This window comes from Gavia stellata, chromosome 21 (assembly GCF_030936135.1).
Source record: "Gavia stellata isolate bGavSte3 chromosome 21, bGavSte3.hap2, whole genome shotgun sequence".
Taxonomy (NCBI): domain Eukaryota; kingdom Metazoa; phylum Chordata; class Aves; order Gaviiformes; family Gaviidae; genus Gavia; species Gavia stellata.
This window is the reverse complement of record NC_082614.1, coordinates 8,831,920-8,851,030: the sequence shown is the minus strand read 5'-3', so window position 1 is coordinate 8,851,030 and position 19,111 is coordinate 8,831,920. Positions and strand designations below refer to the sequence as shown.

At 46.2% G+C, this 19,111-nt stretch overlaps 1 protein-coding gene across 1 annotated transcript in view; it reads left to right on the top strand.

The window, feature by feature from the left end:
- Nucleotides 1-363: 363 nt before the first annotated feature.
- Nucleotides 364-19,111, top strand: part of FBRSL1 (fibrosin like 1) — a 553,391-nt gene continuing 534,643 nt past the window's right edge. Inside the window, exon 1 of the mRNA XM_059827502.1 lies at nt 364-657. Within this exon, the coding sequence (XP_059683485.1) occupies nt 364-657 (294 nt within the window). The remainder of the gene's footprint in view (nt 658-19,111) is intronic.

Here is a 19,111-nt window from a genome sequence, read left to right as displayed (position 1 = left end):
GGGGGGTGGAAATTTGTCAAGGTCATTCCGTGGATTTAATATTTTTTGTGTGTGTGTGCCGCTCGCCCCACCGCCACCGCCACCCAGCCTTGCTCTGTGGATTATCATCGCCCTGGATCCGAGGGTCTGAACAGCAGGATTTTTTTGTTGTTGTTGTTGTTGATTTTTTTTTTAATTATTATTATTATTTTTTAAGGGCTCCGGGGTTTGGAGAGGGGAAGCGGTGAGTTGGAGGGGGGCGACTTTTCTCTCCCCCCGCGCCCCCCCCCCCCCCCCCCCGCGCCCGGCCTTCTCCTTTTTTTTTAATTTTTAATTATTTTTATTATTATTTTTAAATTTTTTTGATTTGCTGCTTCTTCGGCAATGGATGGGAAAATCCGGCAGAGCCGGAGGTCGAGGTCGCAGCGGGACCGCGTGCGGCGGCGGGAGGCGGCGGCCCGCGACCCGCGGAACCAGAGCCCTTCCTCGGGCTCCGAGAAGGAGCCGAGCCCCGGCAAGGAGAACGGCGGCCAGAACTGCACCGCCCCGCGGGGCCCGCCGCCCGCCGCCCGCGCCGCCCGGCCCCCGCGCCGCCGCCGCCGCGAGTCCAGCTCCCAGGAAGAGGACCTGATCGATGGCTTCGCCATAGCCAGCTTCAACACGCTGGAAGCCCTGGAGGTGAGAGCGGCGGGGCCGGGGGGCTCTTCCCTCCTGCGGCGCGGGGGCTGGGGGTGGGGAAATGGCAGGGAAAAAGGAGGAAAAAAAAAAAAAATACCCAACACAACTGGAAGAGGAAGCGCGGCGCTTTCAGGCTGCTGAATTTTGCAAATAGCAATTAATGTGCATTAATCCCGGTGTCAGCCCGGAGGGATCTCGGGGCTGCGGGCAGGAGGGTGGCGAGCCAGCCCGGGTGCTCGCAGCCCCGCTGGCAACTTGCTGCACCCCCCTTCCCCACCCCCCCCCCCCCGCGGCTGGTGTGAACTATCACTTAGGGCAAGTCAAATGTTTGTTTGGGGGTTTAATTGGCTGGCGGAGGGCTGCAAAATATTCCTGGCGTGTTGGGATGGTCCGGTATTGTTGTGAATGGCGGAGCTTCCCCCTCCCGCCCCCCCCTTCCTTCCCCCCCTCCCCGGCCCGGCTCGTGGGGTTTGTGTTTGCATTGCCAAAATGTTACTTTATCTGTCTCCGGAGATTGTTAGCAAATGGCTAGTGTTTGACATTTTGTGGAAAAGAGATGTTTAAATGGATAATAATCCCTTGGTTGTAATTCCCATTTTTGAAGTAATTGAACAAATTCTTCATCTCTTGTTGACTGTACATATTTTTCTGGTGTTAATAGGCTGGCAAAAAATATTGCTTGTCTAACTTATTACAAACAATATTTGCTGAGCAAATACTGCCTGCCTTGTCTGAGCTAAGTTAAGCAGAGCAGGAAATTTAATATTTTCAGAGGGGCATTGACAAGCTAAGACTTTGGCTTTTGATTTTGATTTTGTTTGTGTACGAGGGGAAGAAGCGAGTTGTCGAGAGAAAGCACCTACCGAGTCGCTTGACGGGCGTGATAACTTGAATTGGCAGTAGACGTGAGCAATCCTGGTGCCTTTGCCCACTTTCTTTTGACGCACCGTGGTAAAAAGGTGGGCAAAGTTTTGGGTGCTCTCCCTACTCCAGATTTCCTGTTGCTTGTGCATCTCTTACTCCGCGTTACAGTGACGAAGGGCTCTGTGGAGGCTGATGAACAATCTCAGGTTTGCCCTGGGATCTCTACGGTCTTTTTGGCTCAGACTTTGAGATCCCATTTTGTTTGTGGGCTTTGCTTCTCCCCAGCCCACCCCTCCTGCCGCGCAGGCCTCTGGGCTCTGGTGGCATCGTGGCTACCGGGAGTTTTTTGCTCGTAGAACCAACGTCTCAAAGTCCCAGAGATGGTCCCGGTGTTCCCGCGGAGGTGTCAGCAGTGGCCTTGGCCATCTACCCTGGTGTCAGGGCGATGGAACCTTTGCTTGGGGAGCCTGGGCCTCTGCGCGGGAGGGCCGTTTAGCCCAGAGGTCCCTGAGCAGCACTGGGTGTGGAGGTGCCGGCACGGGGAGATGAGTTGTGTTAGCTTGGTGATGGCTGTTCTTTGGCCTTCCGTGGCATCATTTGTGGGATGTTGTCCTAGCAGGAACGCCAACTACTTTGTCTACGCAGAACTAATAATGAGTGAGCGATCCGCTTTCGTGCGTCTCTACAACAAGCCATAGACCTGTCTGTATCTTCTTTTTTTTTTCTTGGGCATGCTCTTAGTCAAATATGCATCAGCAGATAGGTCCAATTAAACCCCTAAGTCTCTACCGAGCTGTCAGTGAAGAAAGTAAAATTCATCTTCCTGCAGAAATTTTCTACCATGATGGGCACATTATCAGGAAATAGAATTCAAATGATAGTGCCGTCCCTCCAGGGCTGACAGGGAAAACTCCGGGCTTTTCAAATGGGATAAGCCTTGTTATCAAATCAACCAAACCGTAACCTTGATAATAGGGCGCGTGAGGATAGAAGGTGACCTTAAACTTCTGCTACCCCAAAGTACATCTGTCTCTGGAAGCACTTCTGTTTTTTCTTTAAAAAAAATATATATATATATATACAGACACACACATACACACAAGCCTTTACAAAACTGTGCCCTTTCAAACTCTTGCAAAACACTTCAGTACCACCTGAAAATTAATTGATTTCTCCTGTATTTACCAGCACGCAAGAGCATGTGTGCAGCTCAGCAGCTCGGGTGGTAGTTGGTGCGTCGGAGGGACTAGTGTGAGCAGAATTCACCTGTTTCTTCCAGGCGCTGAGTTCGGACGTATGTTGTATTCGAGGTTCTAGGAGAGCCCTAATGATCCTGTGCATTTCTTAAATCCCAGTAGCACTAAAAAGGAGGAAATACTCTGCATTGTGTGGATTTTTCCATGCAGCGCTGCCTTTGACCATGGGGGATGTCTGGCAGATTTGATGCAGCAGCAAGGCAAGGGGATTATTAAGGCAAAACTACTTTAAAGCAACATATGCCCATGTAAATGACTGAAACGGCAAGGTCATTTTGCGTGGTGTGGAGCTGTGTTCTCTAGTGAACTGCACTGCAACAGGTGGTTTTCTTCTGCTTTGGAGGAGATTTGCCTTTCAGTGTATTTGTTTTTTAAGAGTGCTTAAAATCTGCTGTGATGATATTTTGAAAATAAATAAGAATTGAAACCTTCCATGTGCGTGAGGGAGGAGAAAGAATAAACGTCAGTATGCAGCCTAGAAACAATACTGAACTAAGAAAATCTGTTTTATTTAATTTCTAATCCAAAAAGGAGCTTTTGTTGCATATGTGGTAGTTTATTGTGATCCTTCCTTGTGTTCTCCGAGGTTGGTTTGTCATTTGATGTTACAGTGAGCTGTGATTACGTTTAATAGGCTAGCTAAGCTTCGGGTTTCCCCCTGGAAATTAGATTTCTCAATGCTTAGGTAGAACTTAGTGGTAGAAACATTTGGGAAAGGTAAGGTGGTTTTTTGTTTGTTTTTCTTTTTATCTCAAAATATTGTGAATTCCCCTTCCCCACTGAAGAAAATCCTCACCCCTGGTGTTCCTGTAAATAAAGGCTGCTATATATATGTATTCTTCCTTTGCGTTGACCTGGGGGTATGAGCAGTTAAGGTTCATACTGAGGGATGGCTTTATGAAGTTTCCTTGAGCTCTTTGGTGTGAATTTTAAGCATTCTGGATTTTGATTTAACTTACGTGGCAATGTTTCCTTTGGCAGTTGTCATCTGAAAATACTGCGTCTTTTTTCTGTGATACTTACTTGTGACTTAAGGATCCCCTATCCTACCGTCTTTCACATAAAGACAGATTTGATTCTATATATTTTTGTAAAATAAGGAGGGGAAAAAAAAAAAGCCCACAGACAAACCAGCAGCAGCCTCTTTCGGTGCATTAGAAGTTAAAACTTCCCTTTTGCCTTCCTTCCCCCAAATACTCTTGTATGAATCTGGCTCCGACACAGGTTACATGCAGCTGATGTGTGTGTAGCAGTGGGTTTTTTTTTTTAATACCCAGCCACTGAACACAACTTTGGAGGTAGCAACCTGGAAACTTAGTTTGCCCTGACCTACGGCTGGAGGTGGTCAGCGAGACGGGCGGCTGCTGGAAAACCATCGGATGAGGGTGCTGCCCAGGAGGTGGTTCCTGTGACGGGGGTCAGAAAAGCTGGCGGGCTGGGAAACGGGGGATTTCTCGCCGCCTTCTGAAATGAATGGTATGTATGTGAGCATGTGTGTATATTCATTACGTTCAGACGAAGCTGCTAATTATTCTTGAAGGTGATTGGTGAATCAGAGCGAGAGAATCTAAATGAGTGAGTCGGTCGTTGAGGGCTCTCTCTGATCATAGCTGTTCCTTTCAAGTATGAAAAACAGCGCTAAAAGGGAACTTCATCAGAATGTTAATGAATGCAATCTTTGAGAGCAATTGTTCTCCCAAAGTAGTTGTAAAGGCAAGGGGTTGTGTTTTCTTTTTGGCTGTTGTTTATAATTTTTACAGATTCCAGCAAAGCTTTGGAATGCTGTATGGAAATTTTAACTTTCCCGGTGTGTGTGTATGGGTTTTTTAGGAGTGTTTAACCTATTTATAGAATCTCGTGGAGAATCCACTTGCAAATGCGTGCGGAGCGACGCGTTGTGCAGAAGCAGCTCCCCGAGCTGAAAAGAGGCAGCCCTTGACTTGGTGCACGTTGTGGTGCAGTGGTGATGTCCTTACGAGCCCAACTGGGGCCCGGCTGCGTCTGGTCGCAGACCCTAAGGAGATTAATGCTTTGCCCACTCTTACTTTTCTTTGTATCCAGAGGTCTGGCAGTGCTCAATCGCAGTCCCTTCTCTGCTGTTTGCACTTGAGGGTAGCAGAGTTTAGAAAGCCTCATGGTAATAGTAGACTTCTGGACGGAATCCATAAGTTCTTCAGCTGTTATCTTGATAAGGCTGTTTTCACATGTGTGTAGTACACTGCGCTGTTACTGTTGCTCTGATCTCTCATTGATAAGAAAACCAGTGTATTTAACTGCAGCTTCCTGTTCCAAAGGTTTTGTGCTAGTTCCACTGACCTAGCTGTGTAACTTCTCATTTATCATCATATCTCTCTAGATGTGCTTTGCAGCTTAGTTTTTTCCATAGTCAGTCTTACGTTTAAAAACAAATTTCTAGATTTTTAAGTATTTTCTTCTTCTACTTAACTGTCAAGCGATGGTGGATCAAGTTAGTGTCTCTGATGGCCGGTTATTCCTTAGAAAAAGTGCTTTTAAGCTCAGGAAAGCTAATGATTTTCTGGATGGTGCTCTAAAGGCTCTAAATGCCTTTTGGTTTTCCTGAAGGCTTGTTAGTCTCTGTTGATTTGTTCTCCTAGCTGTTGATTTTTTTTGCATCTTGTCCAAAGCAGGTACTTAAGGTGTTTTTGTTGGTGTTAAGGAGTAAGAGGTGGTTAATGCAGAGCTAAAACAGAGGGCTGAGCTCTGGAAAGCCTGAAATATCTGCTCAGCCAGGCCAGGAACTGAGGGGAGCTAGGCTCCCTGCAAACCACGGCGGGTGGTGGGCAGCGATGGGGAAGGATCCAGCTCTTTTGTTGGAGCTGGAGTTCTCTACCTCGTCGGTAAAACCTGCCGGGATCAACCAGCCTATTGCGCACAGGAGAGCGAGCTGCACAACAGGAACGACTGTGTGCGCGGCGCGTGCAGCCCCTGACCGAGACGATGCCTGCAGCCTTGGCCGGGGCACCGTTAGTGCATTTAGCATGGCTGCGGTGGTGTGGGAGGATGGAAACGCTTGCTTTGCTGTGAAAATCCCAGGCGAGTTCAGGGGTCACCCTCCTCCCTACCTGAGGTCCCATTTTTAGCTCAAACGGCACTCGACCCTGTCTGGGTTTTTTGAAAGGCCTCTTAATGCCTTACCAATTTTTCCTAAATCATTTCCTGTAGCGTCACTGCTCAGCCTTTCTTCAGCGGTCTGAAACCTGGGGTAAAACATGAGATGAAGCTTGCTGAAATGTCAAGTGGACCAACCATCACAGAGAAATTCAGAAGATAAATTATAATTAATTAAACAAAACTGAATATGACATATTTAAGAAATATAAGGTACTCTGTATTGCACAGGTAAGGTTTTTTGATAAAAGGGATATAACAAAATTAGTGTTCCACTTCATCCAAATAATAGATGATCTAGGATCCAAATTAATGTTTGCTTGCAGTAGTGATTTGACTTCTTGTCTTGTAAGTACTGAAAACTCTACTGTCTTCTCGGTATGCTAACGAGATGCTTTTTATCGTTTACCTCAATTATTTCACAGAACGAGACTGACTATCACAGTGTTACTTTCCGGGAAAATAACGGTGAGGAAGGGAGCCTGGCAGGATGAGATCAGCCTGGCGTATTTCACTTTGTTTCTTTGATAGATTCCTGCTTGCTCTGCAGAAGGGCTGATGTATCGCACAACTGTACCTCTTTAAAAATTCATATAGGTGCAGAGATACAATACCCAGGCTGGAGACAGTTACACTGATACAAAGGTTTTTGGGTGTGTTTGGTTTTTTTTTCCCCCTCTTGGTATCCTCCTGCTCTCCTGCTTTCTGTTTCTCGGTGTGAGGTGTTGAATTGTCGGGGCAGAGCCACTGCAGGCTGCTCCCCCCGCATCAGGCTTAACCGGACCTGGTGGGCTTTGCAGGCGCGTGGACCCTAAACCCCGCGCGCACCTTGGCTGGGGAACGCGCCGCCCCGAGCCGGGTATCGCTTCGGCCTCTGTAGCGGCTGGTCTTTGTCCTGGCGACAGGAGCCACGGGGAACATGGCGTAGTTTGTCTGCGGTGCTGCAGCAAGTGCTAGAGAGCGAACAGTATCAGCAAAACTGAAACACTGTGTCCTGCTTGATGCAATAGTGTTTTTTTTAAAATAGTACGGAGGATGTGCATCTTGGTATCAGTTGTACGTGAACATCCAGCTGTAAGTGAGAACAGTTTCCAATTCACTGCACTTTAATGCCTCCAGTTTATCGCGGTAAAGGTATAAAAGAGTTTTATGTGGGTGAAGTGGCTCTTGCTGTTTAAATATCTTCTGGCTCTGCTCTGTTCAGCACCACCGGGGGCTGTGACCGCTCCAGCCGTGCTCCTCGCATGGAGAAGAGAGCTGGAGCACTATTTTACCAGTCCTGTTCCGTCTCCTTGAAGAACAGTCTCTTTTTCCAAAACTAATGAACTCTTAAGAATACTGTTGAGACGCTGAAAGGAGAATCAGTCTTTACGTTACTAATCCGCAATGTTTAAAATGGAGGAGAGGGTTAAACAGCTCCCGAGCCGCCTAGGCGAACCGCGACCTGCCTCTGGTTGTCGGTCCAGTTCCTCTGGTGCGAGGGGTTGTGAAAGCTGGGCAGGCACGGGCTGCACCGCTGCGGGGCTCGCCCAGCCGCTGCCCAGCCGGGCCCGCAGGGGTCTGGAGCCCTAATGGCAGGTGACTAGGTGCACGTCCGTTTTTGTAGCTTAATTATTCTGCACTGAGTGACTGGATCCGAAGCTCAGAAATACCTGGTGAAAAGGAGCACAGGGACAGCTACGTACGCAGCGCTTGCATGACCCAAGATGAATGGAGAGCGTTTCCTTTGTAGGTCTGTCTTGCTTCAAGCCAAAAAGGGACTGAACTTGAACAAAAGTTGCATCTGCAAGGTCAGTGGTTGGCATGGATAAGGGGATTGAAGGGATCAGAATGATTTCCCTGCACTACTGGCTGCAAAACATGGGCTTATGGCACCATTCCTGTCTCTCCCTTTGTGCTCAGAGCAAAGCTTTTTTAATCTTATACTGGCTATGTATAGTTGTGCCACACAGACGTGGCAATTTGAAGTCAAATGTTATATTCTGGGGACTGCCGGACGCTGTTGGCAGGGCAAGGGAGCTGCACTTGGGCTCCTCTCCTCTGTCCAAAGCCCGCCTTGCTCTCTTCTAAACAGGTTGTGATAGAGAGGCATTCAGAAAATATATATATATATATATGGTGCATTTGTGCCTGTAGTCTAAACGTGAGGTTTATAGTGTTTGCGGTTGGATATCATCTCGTTATCTGCCTCTCCAACAGATGTTCTTTCTGGCTGCTTAAAAATAAGACTGTAATTGTTTGGTGGGTTTTTTCCCAATTTTAAACATAGATTGATTTACTCTGATGCTAGCGTATCCCTGATCTAGGCTGTACTTAGTGAGGAGACGCTTAGGTTAGGAGGAAGCGCGCAGCCCAAGTTGGGAAACAAATGATAATTTAGGGCTTCTGGCTCTTCAGCGGGCTGTGGCTGCTGACGGACACCAAGCTCATCTCTTTAACCCCTCCTGTGGGTTAGTGAGGCTGCAGTTTCTTTCCTGGTAGCTCTTATTTGTACAGAAGAGCTAAAACCCCAAAGAATTTTAAGGGAAGAAATGTCTCCAACCTTACAATGACATCCAGTGCATCAGCTAATAAAGGTATTATTGCTGTTCATTTTTTGGTGGCTCATAAATGTCTCTTGCACTGCTGTTGAAGAGGATGTGCAGCCTCTTTATTCCACTTAGCCTGAGCACATACTTGCACTCAGGGGGAGCGAGACTCGAGATAGTATGCAGCTACGAGATGTTTATGGAATCAGTCAAACTTGATATAAAATAATTATGGTGTTTTGACAGCTTGTTAATAACTTGCAACCATTGGAAGAAATGGAATTACGGTGTTCTTGGTCCTTGATGGAACCTTGGCATTTCTTTCAGATTGTAAAATTAAAGAAAAAATGTGAAAGCCATTAAAATAGTTGGACGTGGTGCCTGGGAAAAATGATGGGCCACCTAATTGAAAAAATGCTTCATTCCGGTTGAAGTTCATTGCAGTTCAGTTCTGCCTGCTTCCCACTATCCGTAATGGAGAAGGAAGAGGGCCGATTCCCCCGAAATCTGTCTGGCAGAAGGTTTTGGGTGTCACTCGGTTCTTCATCTTATCGGTGAATGAAGTGGAAGGAAATCCTAGCCAGCATTAGACATGAGAGAAAAGTCTTGTCACCTGTAATGACTAAAATCCCCTGAAGTGTTGCCAGCGTGTACTTTAGGAATCATATAATTATATGATTATTGAAAGAGACATAAAAGACCTCATGGCAAAAACCTTAGAAAGGGGGAGGGAGGGAATCTGTATGCAAATGAAGATACACAGAATTTGCTGTCTCTTTTTTCTAGTTATTTTTCAGTCCAAAGCTCAGTAATTGCTTTTATGGGGATTACTTAATAAAACTGGGGCATGCAAAGGAGGGAGAAATTGTTTACGCCGCATCACAGGGCTGGCTTGCAATCCTACGGAGTTGGAGTAAAAATGGATTTTTAGAAGTAAAACTGCAAAGTGGGTTTTCTGCTAACAGAAAACAGCTATTTGTTGTAATGTTATCCTACAATAAAAGTGTTTTGTGGTCTGGTGGTTAGCAGAGGGGTCCGGAAGTTGAGATAACGGGGTTTTCTTTCTGACTCCACCACAAGTTTCCTCTCTGAGCTCCAGGCAAGTCCTTTCGTCGCCGCCTGCGTCACCTCGGCCGCCGGTGGCATTGCTTGGGTACCCGATGGGAGGCTGGATTTGCCACGCGGGGAAACTTGGTTCACCCCTCTGACTCGAGGGAACCGTCTCGCAACCCTGGTATGCGTAGCTTGATATGCGTGCTGTGTTTGTGCAGGAGCTGATGGGAGGGCCTCGGATGAAAGAGCTGCTCACACCATCGGTGCTTAGGAGCCACAGCAGTATTCCCTGTCTTGCCATGTTATGGGGTGGGGATGTGCTTGTCCATGGTCGGATGCTCCCAGGGACGGGTTTTGCGTAGGTGCGAGCACAGCATGCTGCGACGCTGCTCATGGCCATGTGCTGGATGCTAAAATGGGGAGCAGGTACGTTCACCAGTGTCTTCTGGCCTCGTTTGTCACTTCGCTAGCTTGCAGCCGAAGTCACAATCTTCCTGTGTGAATCGCTAGTGAAATGTTGCCCGTCTGCCCCACCTCGGGTTCACGTGCGGTACGTAAGCATCTTTCACGTGGGGTGTGCTGAGCAGTGCAATGCCCCGCTGAGCACGCTACGCTCTGGGTGCTGCTGCAAGTGTAAATTCAGTATGAGCTTTTCCCAAGCTTTAGTTCTCCATCTCCTCTTAGAGTTAAAATACAGGCCTTAACTTAAGGTTCTGTGAGTTCCCCTAGGCTTCATCAGTCCTTACTGATGCTCTGGATTTATAATCTTGCTTCTCACAGAAGCACTCCATGCATTTACTGGGAAACTCTCCTGATGTAGAATGGACCTGTATTTCAAGAGAGGTTTTGTTGCAAGACGGGCAAAAACCTCCTTTCTTTTTTTCTCAGACTTAACTAAAGCACTTGGTGCATTTAAAAAAACCAAACAAAACAACAAAAAAAAAACCCCAAAACCCCCGCCATACTGCTGTTAGTGTTGAGTTACTGAATATTTTGCAAGATCTCTACAGGAAAAAAGAATACCATTTACTCTGGTATTCTAGTTTGAAGCTAAATAGTACCAAGTTGCGATACGAGTTTGCTAATGTGATTTTTAGCTGAAAATGACAATGGTTTTCGAACCAGATGGATTCTATAACTTGCCTGCTATCAGCTCATCCATCAAACTCCACAGATGTCTGTACGTTCATTATAATGTGCACATGGTAATGTTGTTGATGACATCAAGCGCACTGGTAACCCTATTCAAGCCCTATTAACGCTGTCCGGGCAGCCCCCCCGGTGTGTGTTTGGTGGAGAGGGGGGCTTTGTTTGCAGGCTGTCCCCGCAGGTACTAGGTGGGAGTTTGGAGTTGAGCTACTTTCTCAGATCCTTTCCATTGCTATGGGGATGGCTGCATCTGCGGGGTCGACGTAACTTGTGTAGAGAGAACCATTTTGAGACGACTCAATACAGGCGCTGACATTTCCGATGCTGTTTGTATCGGGAAGAGGGTTAATGAAACAGAAATGAGAGCCTCTGGGCTGCACATGGTCTGTAACTTGATTTCATACAGCTCGTGACTTTTCTTCCACATCGTTGGATGACACTAAGTCACATAGGGTATGTGACTTAGAAATTAAAATTTTATCTGCGTCTAGGCAAAAGTGCTTGCAGGGCTCGATCAGAGGAAGGTTCCCATGCTCGTTATGAAGTCATCTGTACAAGTTTTAGGCTTTTTGCAAGAAAAGATGATCTTTTTAGCAGCTGTTGGGTAGGAGGTTGTCTAGAGCCTCGTGTTAACATCAACCCTGATTGCCTCAGTTCGAAAATGAGCTTGTGTTTTGGCAGGTGTAGGACATGCCATTTCCAAAACAGAGGTTATGAACTGCTGTAATGGGGGCCTATGTAAACTAATGTAAACTCCCAGGTGATGCCTCAGATAAACAACTATATGTAGTTTGTTTTCTTGATAGGTTCCCAAGAATTATTTCTGAAGTTGGTCTTTTTTCAAAAAGCAAACTGTTTACACAAGCTGTTGCCAGACAGAGCATCTTTGGTTTCTTAGCTTCAGCCACGTTCTGTCCCGAGAAATACGTTGCTGGGCTGTGAAGTCTCCGAGCGTATTGCCTGGTTTTCCTTGCCCAGGAGGAGCTCGGGGTTGCCATCGCTGGGCTGATGAAGTTCCTGGTCTCTAGGCACGTATAGCTCTTGTGCTGCAGCTTCGAGGCAAGCCATGCTACTGGATTTTAAGATCTTAAAATTATTTCTCTTGATGATTGAAACCTGGTGTGTTGCTGGGATGAAGCAGGCGTGTGGGGGTTTCCGGGGGGGTGTTCAAGCCTGCCTGTTGGACAGGAGCGAGGTCTTTGCTGGTTTCCTGACCAGTGCTTCCTGGTCAAAACGTATCAGTGGATTTTCTCTGCCACTGCCAAAACAAATGCTGCAGATAATCCAGGGCCAGGAATGTCATCATCGTCGGGTTACTGAGTTTCTGCCTGAAGGTCAGCAAGCTGTGACTGTTACTAAATAGCTGTTTGCTGATACCTTTGTGGTCTGCACTCACGCACCATGTCTGGTTGCATGTCTTCAGTGTAGTGCTTGGCGTAAAGCTACGTGGCTCAAACCATGGGCATGTTTCATGATACTTCTCTGTAACTTTGTTTGTAAGGCTGGTACAACCTGTAAGGATATTAATTTGACCTCAAAAAGAACAGGATGTAAATTGCTGGTGTTTGTATCTGTGTTAAGTACAATGTGCTATTCATCCAAAATCAGATTATTTGGTTTATTTAATGGTTGATGTGTATTGCCAGAGAGATTGGTCCTTTCCTTTAAACACCTATATAGCAATTGGCAGATTTTACTTCCACCACTTACTGTGGTCGCTTGGAGACGAGAGGTTTGTGCGCCGTAGCAGCAGGACTGACAGACAACCCGTTTGTGCATGGTGGTGTTGGGAAGCAAGCACGTAACATCGCGTTACAACAACACGGGCAAACCCAAACGCCTGTCTCAAGCTTTGGCCCAGCTGAGCCCGGCTTTCACAAAGTGCCAGATCGGGGCTGAATGGAAACAGGCAGCAAGAACAGTCAGGAGGCTGCTGGTGGGCTGTGCTGCCGTGGGGCTGGGAGCCAGGGAGGTCTGCTCCGGCTGTCCCCGCCAGCCGTGTCGCCTCGGGCTGGGTGGGCATCTGCTTCCCCGGCGTGCCCGTCCTCTGCAGCGGTGGCCGTGCGGCCAGCGCCCGGCGACGGCGGTGTGAAGTGCGGTGAGGTGCTGTAACGTGGGGCCTGCTCCAGCGTTAGGGCTAGGAAGTGGGCAGCTTCTGGTGGTGTGCCTCCTGCAAGTGCGTAAGGCACGCCTTCGTTTGGGGCGTTGCTGGGTCTGATTTTTACGTGACTCTGATTTTCTGCTAATTAGCAGTAGGTGAAGTTTCGGTGTTTCAGTGTGCTTACCTGGGCAAAAAGGAGCGAGTACAGAGGAGAGGGAATACATTTTTGTCTCAAGCGCCAGATGAATTCTTGTTCTTTTACATCTCTCTCCTTTTGTGCATGTATGTGTGTTAAAATTCCCATTCCCTGTTTATAAATGTTTAGCAGATGAAGTCACTGGTGTTTTTCCTAGTATTACCTTTGCGAGCTTCAGAACATAAGCAAAATGTGATTCTTCACTCGGTCTCTGCTGAATACTGTAGGAATAATGAGTCTGTGCCTAAAGCGTAAAGCAGACACACAAAGCATGCCAATAAGAATACAGACCTGGGGCGGGAGGGGGATACGAAGTGTAGCGTATTTTACCGGCACATACTTGTATCTGTTTTGGGGTTGGGAAGGGTTAACCGTGGTGTAAGACTGGCCTTTCTGTGGGCAGGGAGCAGAATGTGAGTGTGGGGTCTCCCTTCGCCCATGGCGGAGGGGTGCTGCGGGCAGCGGGCAGCTTGCGGCAGTGCCGTTCCACCTGCTGGGAGCGGGGCTGGCGGTGAAAAAGCATGGGCGGAAAAAAAAATCAGCTGTTTTTGTGTCTTCGTGGCGATCAAGCCTTTTTGAAAAGAGTAAATGCTGGTGTCTTGCAACGTATTCCTGATGCTGGTGAAAGGAACAGAAATAGGCTGGAGGTTTTCTCGACGGGTGAATCGACATCCCGTTGCTTATGCTTCCCAGGCAACTGCCGAACTAGAAGCATTCAGATGTCTTTTTCTGGGGGCTGCAGGTATCTTTCAAGAAGGTCAGAATTTGAGTTGCAGCTGAGTGATAAGGTAAAAACTTTGCAGTGATGTACAGAATTTTTTTTTTTTGACTTCTTAGTTCTGCTAATAATACACCGTCAAGCTTTAAAGCTGAATGAACTTTAAATATCATCTGTGTTTAACAGCATTTCATCTTTCTGTTTTCTATTTTGTTCAGCCTGAACAAAGAAACAGCGTTGTGTTCTCTTTAGACTATGGTCATTGAAATGGTTTGTCTCTTTCTAAATAAAGAATGAGAATTTGGGTGCCCAGTTACTTAGTGTTACTCCTTTTAATGTTGAAAGTTCATCCTTTCCCCCCACTCTCTTTAAGGTAGATTTGCTAAACAGCATCTAAAAACATGTGTCTAGAAGACCTAATTAGTGTTGATATTTTAGTATCTGGGCTTTTCTTAATAGGGCACCTGGGTATCAGCGCTATATATGAAGAAAATTGAACTCTTATACCCAAAGTGAATGCATGTAATTTTAATTGGGGGTGAGGGAAGAAACAACCCTAAAACTTCAGACTGAATTATTTGTGGTGCGGTGCTTGTCCTGCGTTCAGTGTGCCCCGTGGAGGGAAGGGAAAAATGGTATTTAATTAGTGCTTAAGTAATACCTTACTCACTTAGCTTTCTGGTTTTAGAAAAATCTGCCTAGGCAAACACATCCTGGCCGGGGCGGATATCTGTTTGGTCGATATTATTTTAAGTCCGATAAAGCATTGTTCACACCTTCTTGGAATGTAATACGGGAATAAACGGGAAACCCAATCTTCTTAGCACGGCGTGTCGCACAGACAGGCCGTGCTCTGATACAGGGATTTATTTCATGCATGGTGGCCTAGACACGAAACAAATGTGTAGAAAAGGGAATTATGTAAAATTGAAAGTGACAATTATGCAAACATTCCAGTTGAGGAAGAGTAAATTCTTCTCTTTTTCCGTGTGCTCAGCTTCAGAGCTACCGAGCAGCCTGTGGGGTTTTTGGTCTGTGTGTTCGTGTCTGTCCCATGTCTCTCATCTCGGCTGCTTCTTGTTTCGTTTTCTTTTTTTCAGTTTCACCTTATTTTCCCTTTTGTTCCTTGGAGTCATTCAGTCTTTGCACTGTGGGGTTTGTTTACCTTCCCAGAGAAAGCGTTAGCACCCTTCTATTTCGGAGCCCAGGGCGGCCGTCCTCAGCCCCTTGCAGCGCAGCACCCTGTCCTTCGCTCCGTTCCCGGGTACGGGAACGTGGTGACTGACAGGGTCCAAATCCCTTTATTAAAATATTTTTTTTTTTTTTTTTTAAAGGCTGGGGAAGCTGGTGAGAGAAGCTGCGAAAATAGCTCTGTATTTAGACAGACGCCCTTTTGCAAAGCTAAATGACTTGATCTTCCAAGCTGCTGGGTAATTCCCACGCTTGCAGAAACAGGGAGAGGGAGCAGGGAGCTGGGGCTGTGACCACTTAAATCTGACATAAGTACGTGTTTTTGCTGAAGGGGATGGTCCTTTCCTGCCCTGGCTGCTTGTCCTGATTACCTCCCTTGTGCCAGTGCTAGCATTTATGCTGCCAGGAAAACCGATTCCCCGGTTCCCTGATCTGGTTTGCTGCATGGCCACGCAAAAGCCCTTCTGGCACAGGGGAGGCGGGACGCAGGGGAGAGCGGGATGCCGAGCAGATGTGTATTGATTAAAGAAACCCTGCGAATATGGCCTGAGCCTTTGTAGCAGGATTATAGCTACATATTGTTTCCATGTTTCAGGTCATCTTTTAAGTCGGGGGACCCCTGAACTGGGCGGTGTAGTGATGATGGTGCCGCAATGACTCTGGTCTCGGTTAAGCTTGTGAAGTTGGGATGATGTGATCAAATATGGGGTAGTTGGGGGTGGCTGAGGGTAGAAGCGATTACTTGGAAAGCTAAAACCTTACTTGCAGTTTAATTGCTCTGAAAACCCAGCTTCTACCTTGTTTTCGCTGATTAGTTTCAATGTGACAGGGAGAAAGAAGAGACAAGCTTTTGTTTGCGCTTGGTCGGGCGCTTGGAGTGGATGAGGTATCTAACCCTTCTGATGGCAGGTTAAAAGTAGTTCAGTCTGTAAATGGCCTTTATAGCTCAGTTTACACAAGAATTCTTTCTTTTTAGCCTTCTGTTCTTCTTTTCTTCTCCTTTCTTTTGAAACTGTTTCCTGTGCATGTGTTGTATGATGGAGAAGCCCGTACTGGATATTAAATCCAAAGAGTGGGGGAAGAAGCAGTTCTTCTCATCAATGTCATTTTCCCTGCTGTAATCCCACGGAGGGGTTGAAGAAAGTGTTGGGAGGGTAAGATCAGCGTTTGAGCCCAGCTGAATGCTGACTCTGCTGCAGAAAATGGTTTTAATGGAGGCTGGTTGTGTGGGGAGGGTGAGAAAATGGCATGTAAACTGTGCAAATTTCTAAATAAAAAGCATTTAATGGCATTAAAAGAGGGGGAGGGACCCTCTTGTGTGCACACTGGGGACTTCAGTGAGCATAAGCAACCTCCGTGGCACAGTAGTCATTGACCTTGTCAAATCATGCCGGTGGAGGTCATGTGTGGTGAAGTGGGTTGCCACAGGGGATTAGCACATCTGGGCAGAGGGTTTTTACGTCTGAGCATGCATGCCAAATCCCATCTCCAGCAGCGCATGTGGATTCATCAAAAAATGCAAGGAGAGAGAAGATGGGAAAGCACGTGCCAGGAACGCGTGGAGGAAACCTGTCTGGAGCCAGGGGCTTCCTGGACCCCAGGTGCAGGAGAAGGGCCAGCTGGTTTACGCCCTGGACTCCCCGCTCCGATGAGAAGATGGATTTGAAAAGTAACTGTAAGAAACCTGCAAGCTTCCTTCGGTATTTTCATAGTTAGGTTTTCTTGGCCACAGGATTGGCTTTTTGTCTTGGTTTCCCCTATAGTTTCACATGTACAAACATTCTTTTACATCCTGCCTACAGCTGTTGGTTCGATATGAGCAGGTACAGCTTTGTGCAGGTGGGAGGCTGATTTGCTTATGTGCTTTTTAAGGTCAAGCACTTGTATTTTGGCCTGAAAATACAAATAGAGGATGATGTTTTGTTATAAATCTCGGAAGATAAGAAATGAGATGACAGTGGTATATCGACTCCTATGTAGGACTTAACACTTACTGTCTAGATTAATGAAAGTATTAGGCCCATTTCATAGATGGGAATGCCTGAAGTACAGGGAAAGTGAATAATTAGTAGCAAGTGATCCATTTGCTCTGTGCCTAGAAGGGAGAATATTCAAGGCTTTAACTTTTCTGCTTTATTGAAGTGTTTAATAGAAAACTTGCTGGCATGGCATCCTTGAAGTCTTAAGCATTTGAGTGTGAAGTTTTATACAGAGCTGTTCTGCTTTGCCTCCTATATTCTTCTGAAATTCTGCCTTAGTTGATTTAATTTCATGTGTCACGAAGAAGGCATTAAAATAAAATTATCAATACTTCCAGCAGGAAAATATTTGCTATCTGAGTAGGTAAAAGTGGTGTTAAAGTGGAAGCTAGCTAGTCTTTGTGTTTGCCCATAAGGGAAATAATTTGTCACTGATTTCCGTTGCCTCCTGGATGAGGGGAGAAATGACTAATGCTTTGCTCCTGCCCTAGTTGTGAGGACCTGGAATGAAGCTGGTTGTAGTTACTAAAAGACTAAATGGTGATGGGTTTTTATACGTGTGCTAAATTTTTGCTAGGTAGGAAAACGTGAGAGTTCTGCAGAGTTACGATTTTTAGAAAGTACTGTTTGAGTAACATCAGGAAAATGATGCTGAAGGTCGGTTGTTGAAGGTAGCCTGTTTAGGAGAGAGTACCTGTCCTGACGGACAGTCGGGCTTACAAGTGGCATTGGTGACACACACAGCAGAGATGCAACTCACGCTGGGGTTTTCAGCGCTGGTGGCTTCTACGGCTTCTTCAGAGGACAAGCAGTTCCCTACAAAGATGTGTTTAAGACTGCTGGGAACGGGTGTGGTTTTTGTAGTCACCTTTAGAAGTTGTCCCTTGACTTTCCGCCGGGGACTGCGGGGCACGGATGAAAGTCGCAGCAGTGGTGGAGCCCTGGCTGGAGCCTGGGTTCCCCTGCTTCCCGCTTCGTTACAGTACTTACTGTACCATATTGCACCTGAAATGCTAGGTTGGACTCGGGAGAATTAAGTGGAGCAATTATGAAGCGGACGAAAAAACACACTTACGAGGTGGCTGTGATAGATTAGTCATTTTGTACCTCCAAATAGCCAATTATTCCTCTGACTGGCTTTTATCTGACCAATTTGCATGTGCAGTCATGGTAACTGGTTTGCAGATTAGGTGCAGAATTTCACGTGGATCTGATGTTGCGTTCTGGTCTCGTAGGCTTGGTGCTCCCTGGAAGCCAAATGCACGGACAAGGGTTTCTGTGTAACCGATTACCATTAGCTGCTTTGTATTTTTTCACTCTCAAAGCCTTTTCACACTCAAAAGAAACAAGATGGCTCACTTCTATTGTAGTCTTTTTTCTTTCTTTCTTTCTTTTTTTTTTTAAATATCTGACAGGGCAATGTAAAGTGGTCCCAGCTCCGTGGAAGCTGCAGCACAGATTTCATTTGTATTGGCATTCTCGGCTGCATAGTTTGAGAACACATTGTTCGAGGGCTGGGAACTCACTATAGCTGCAGTGTATTTCGGAAGAGGTATGAAAGGAAAAAAAAGAAAGAGCTGGAGGAAAGAAGGAAAAATAAACTGAAGCAGCATGGAGTCACCAAGGGTGAAACCCTGCCCCGCTGAAGCCAGTGTCAAAACTCTCGGTCTTCACGGACGCCAAGTTTCTATGTCTGCGCTCTGATTTTGATCTTAACTCCACTGGTGTGCTGAAAACTAACAAAATGATAATAGATTTAATATTGTACAGATAGAAAGCTAAGTGAAATCTTAATTTGAAGAATATTAATTATTCAGGTAGCTGAATTTTGCTAGTAGGTTAAATGTAAGCTCTGTTTCTGTCGGGGATTTGTGTCAATTTAGCATGCTGTGGACTTTGTAGAATCTCTGATATGAACCGTCTTTGAAGTGGAGAAATGGTCTAAAATATTTGCCAACAGCCAGCTAGCTTTTAAAAGCTTCATTTGCTTCCAATAAGCAAGGCTTTTTTAAAAACAAACAAAAAACAGTTTGCAAGTGCAGGAATAACAAGATACTTTTTCAAAAGCCTTTTTTTTTTCATGCGGGCTCCAGCAACTCAGCTGTAGTTACTTTGGTCTCCAGTGCTGCTAAAGACAAATTAAGCTAATAAAACAGTATCTCGCATCATCATAGCAAATAAATTGGCTAATCTGTATGCAAGTTTCTTGCTATGACAAATTTAAACTGCTGAAGCATTTCCTCTTTTGATGAGAGGCGGCGGTTTTCATAAATGCGACCTTTCCGAGGGT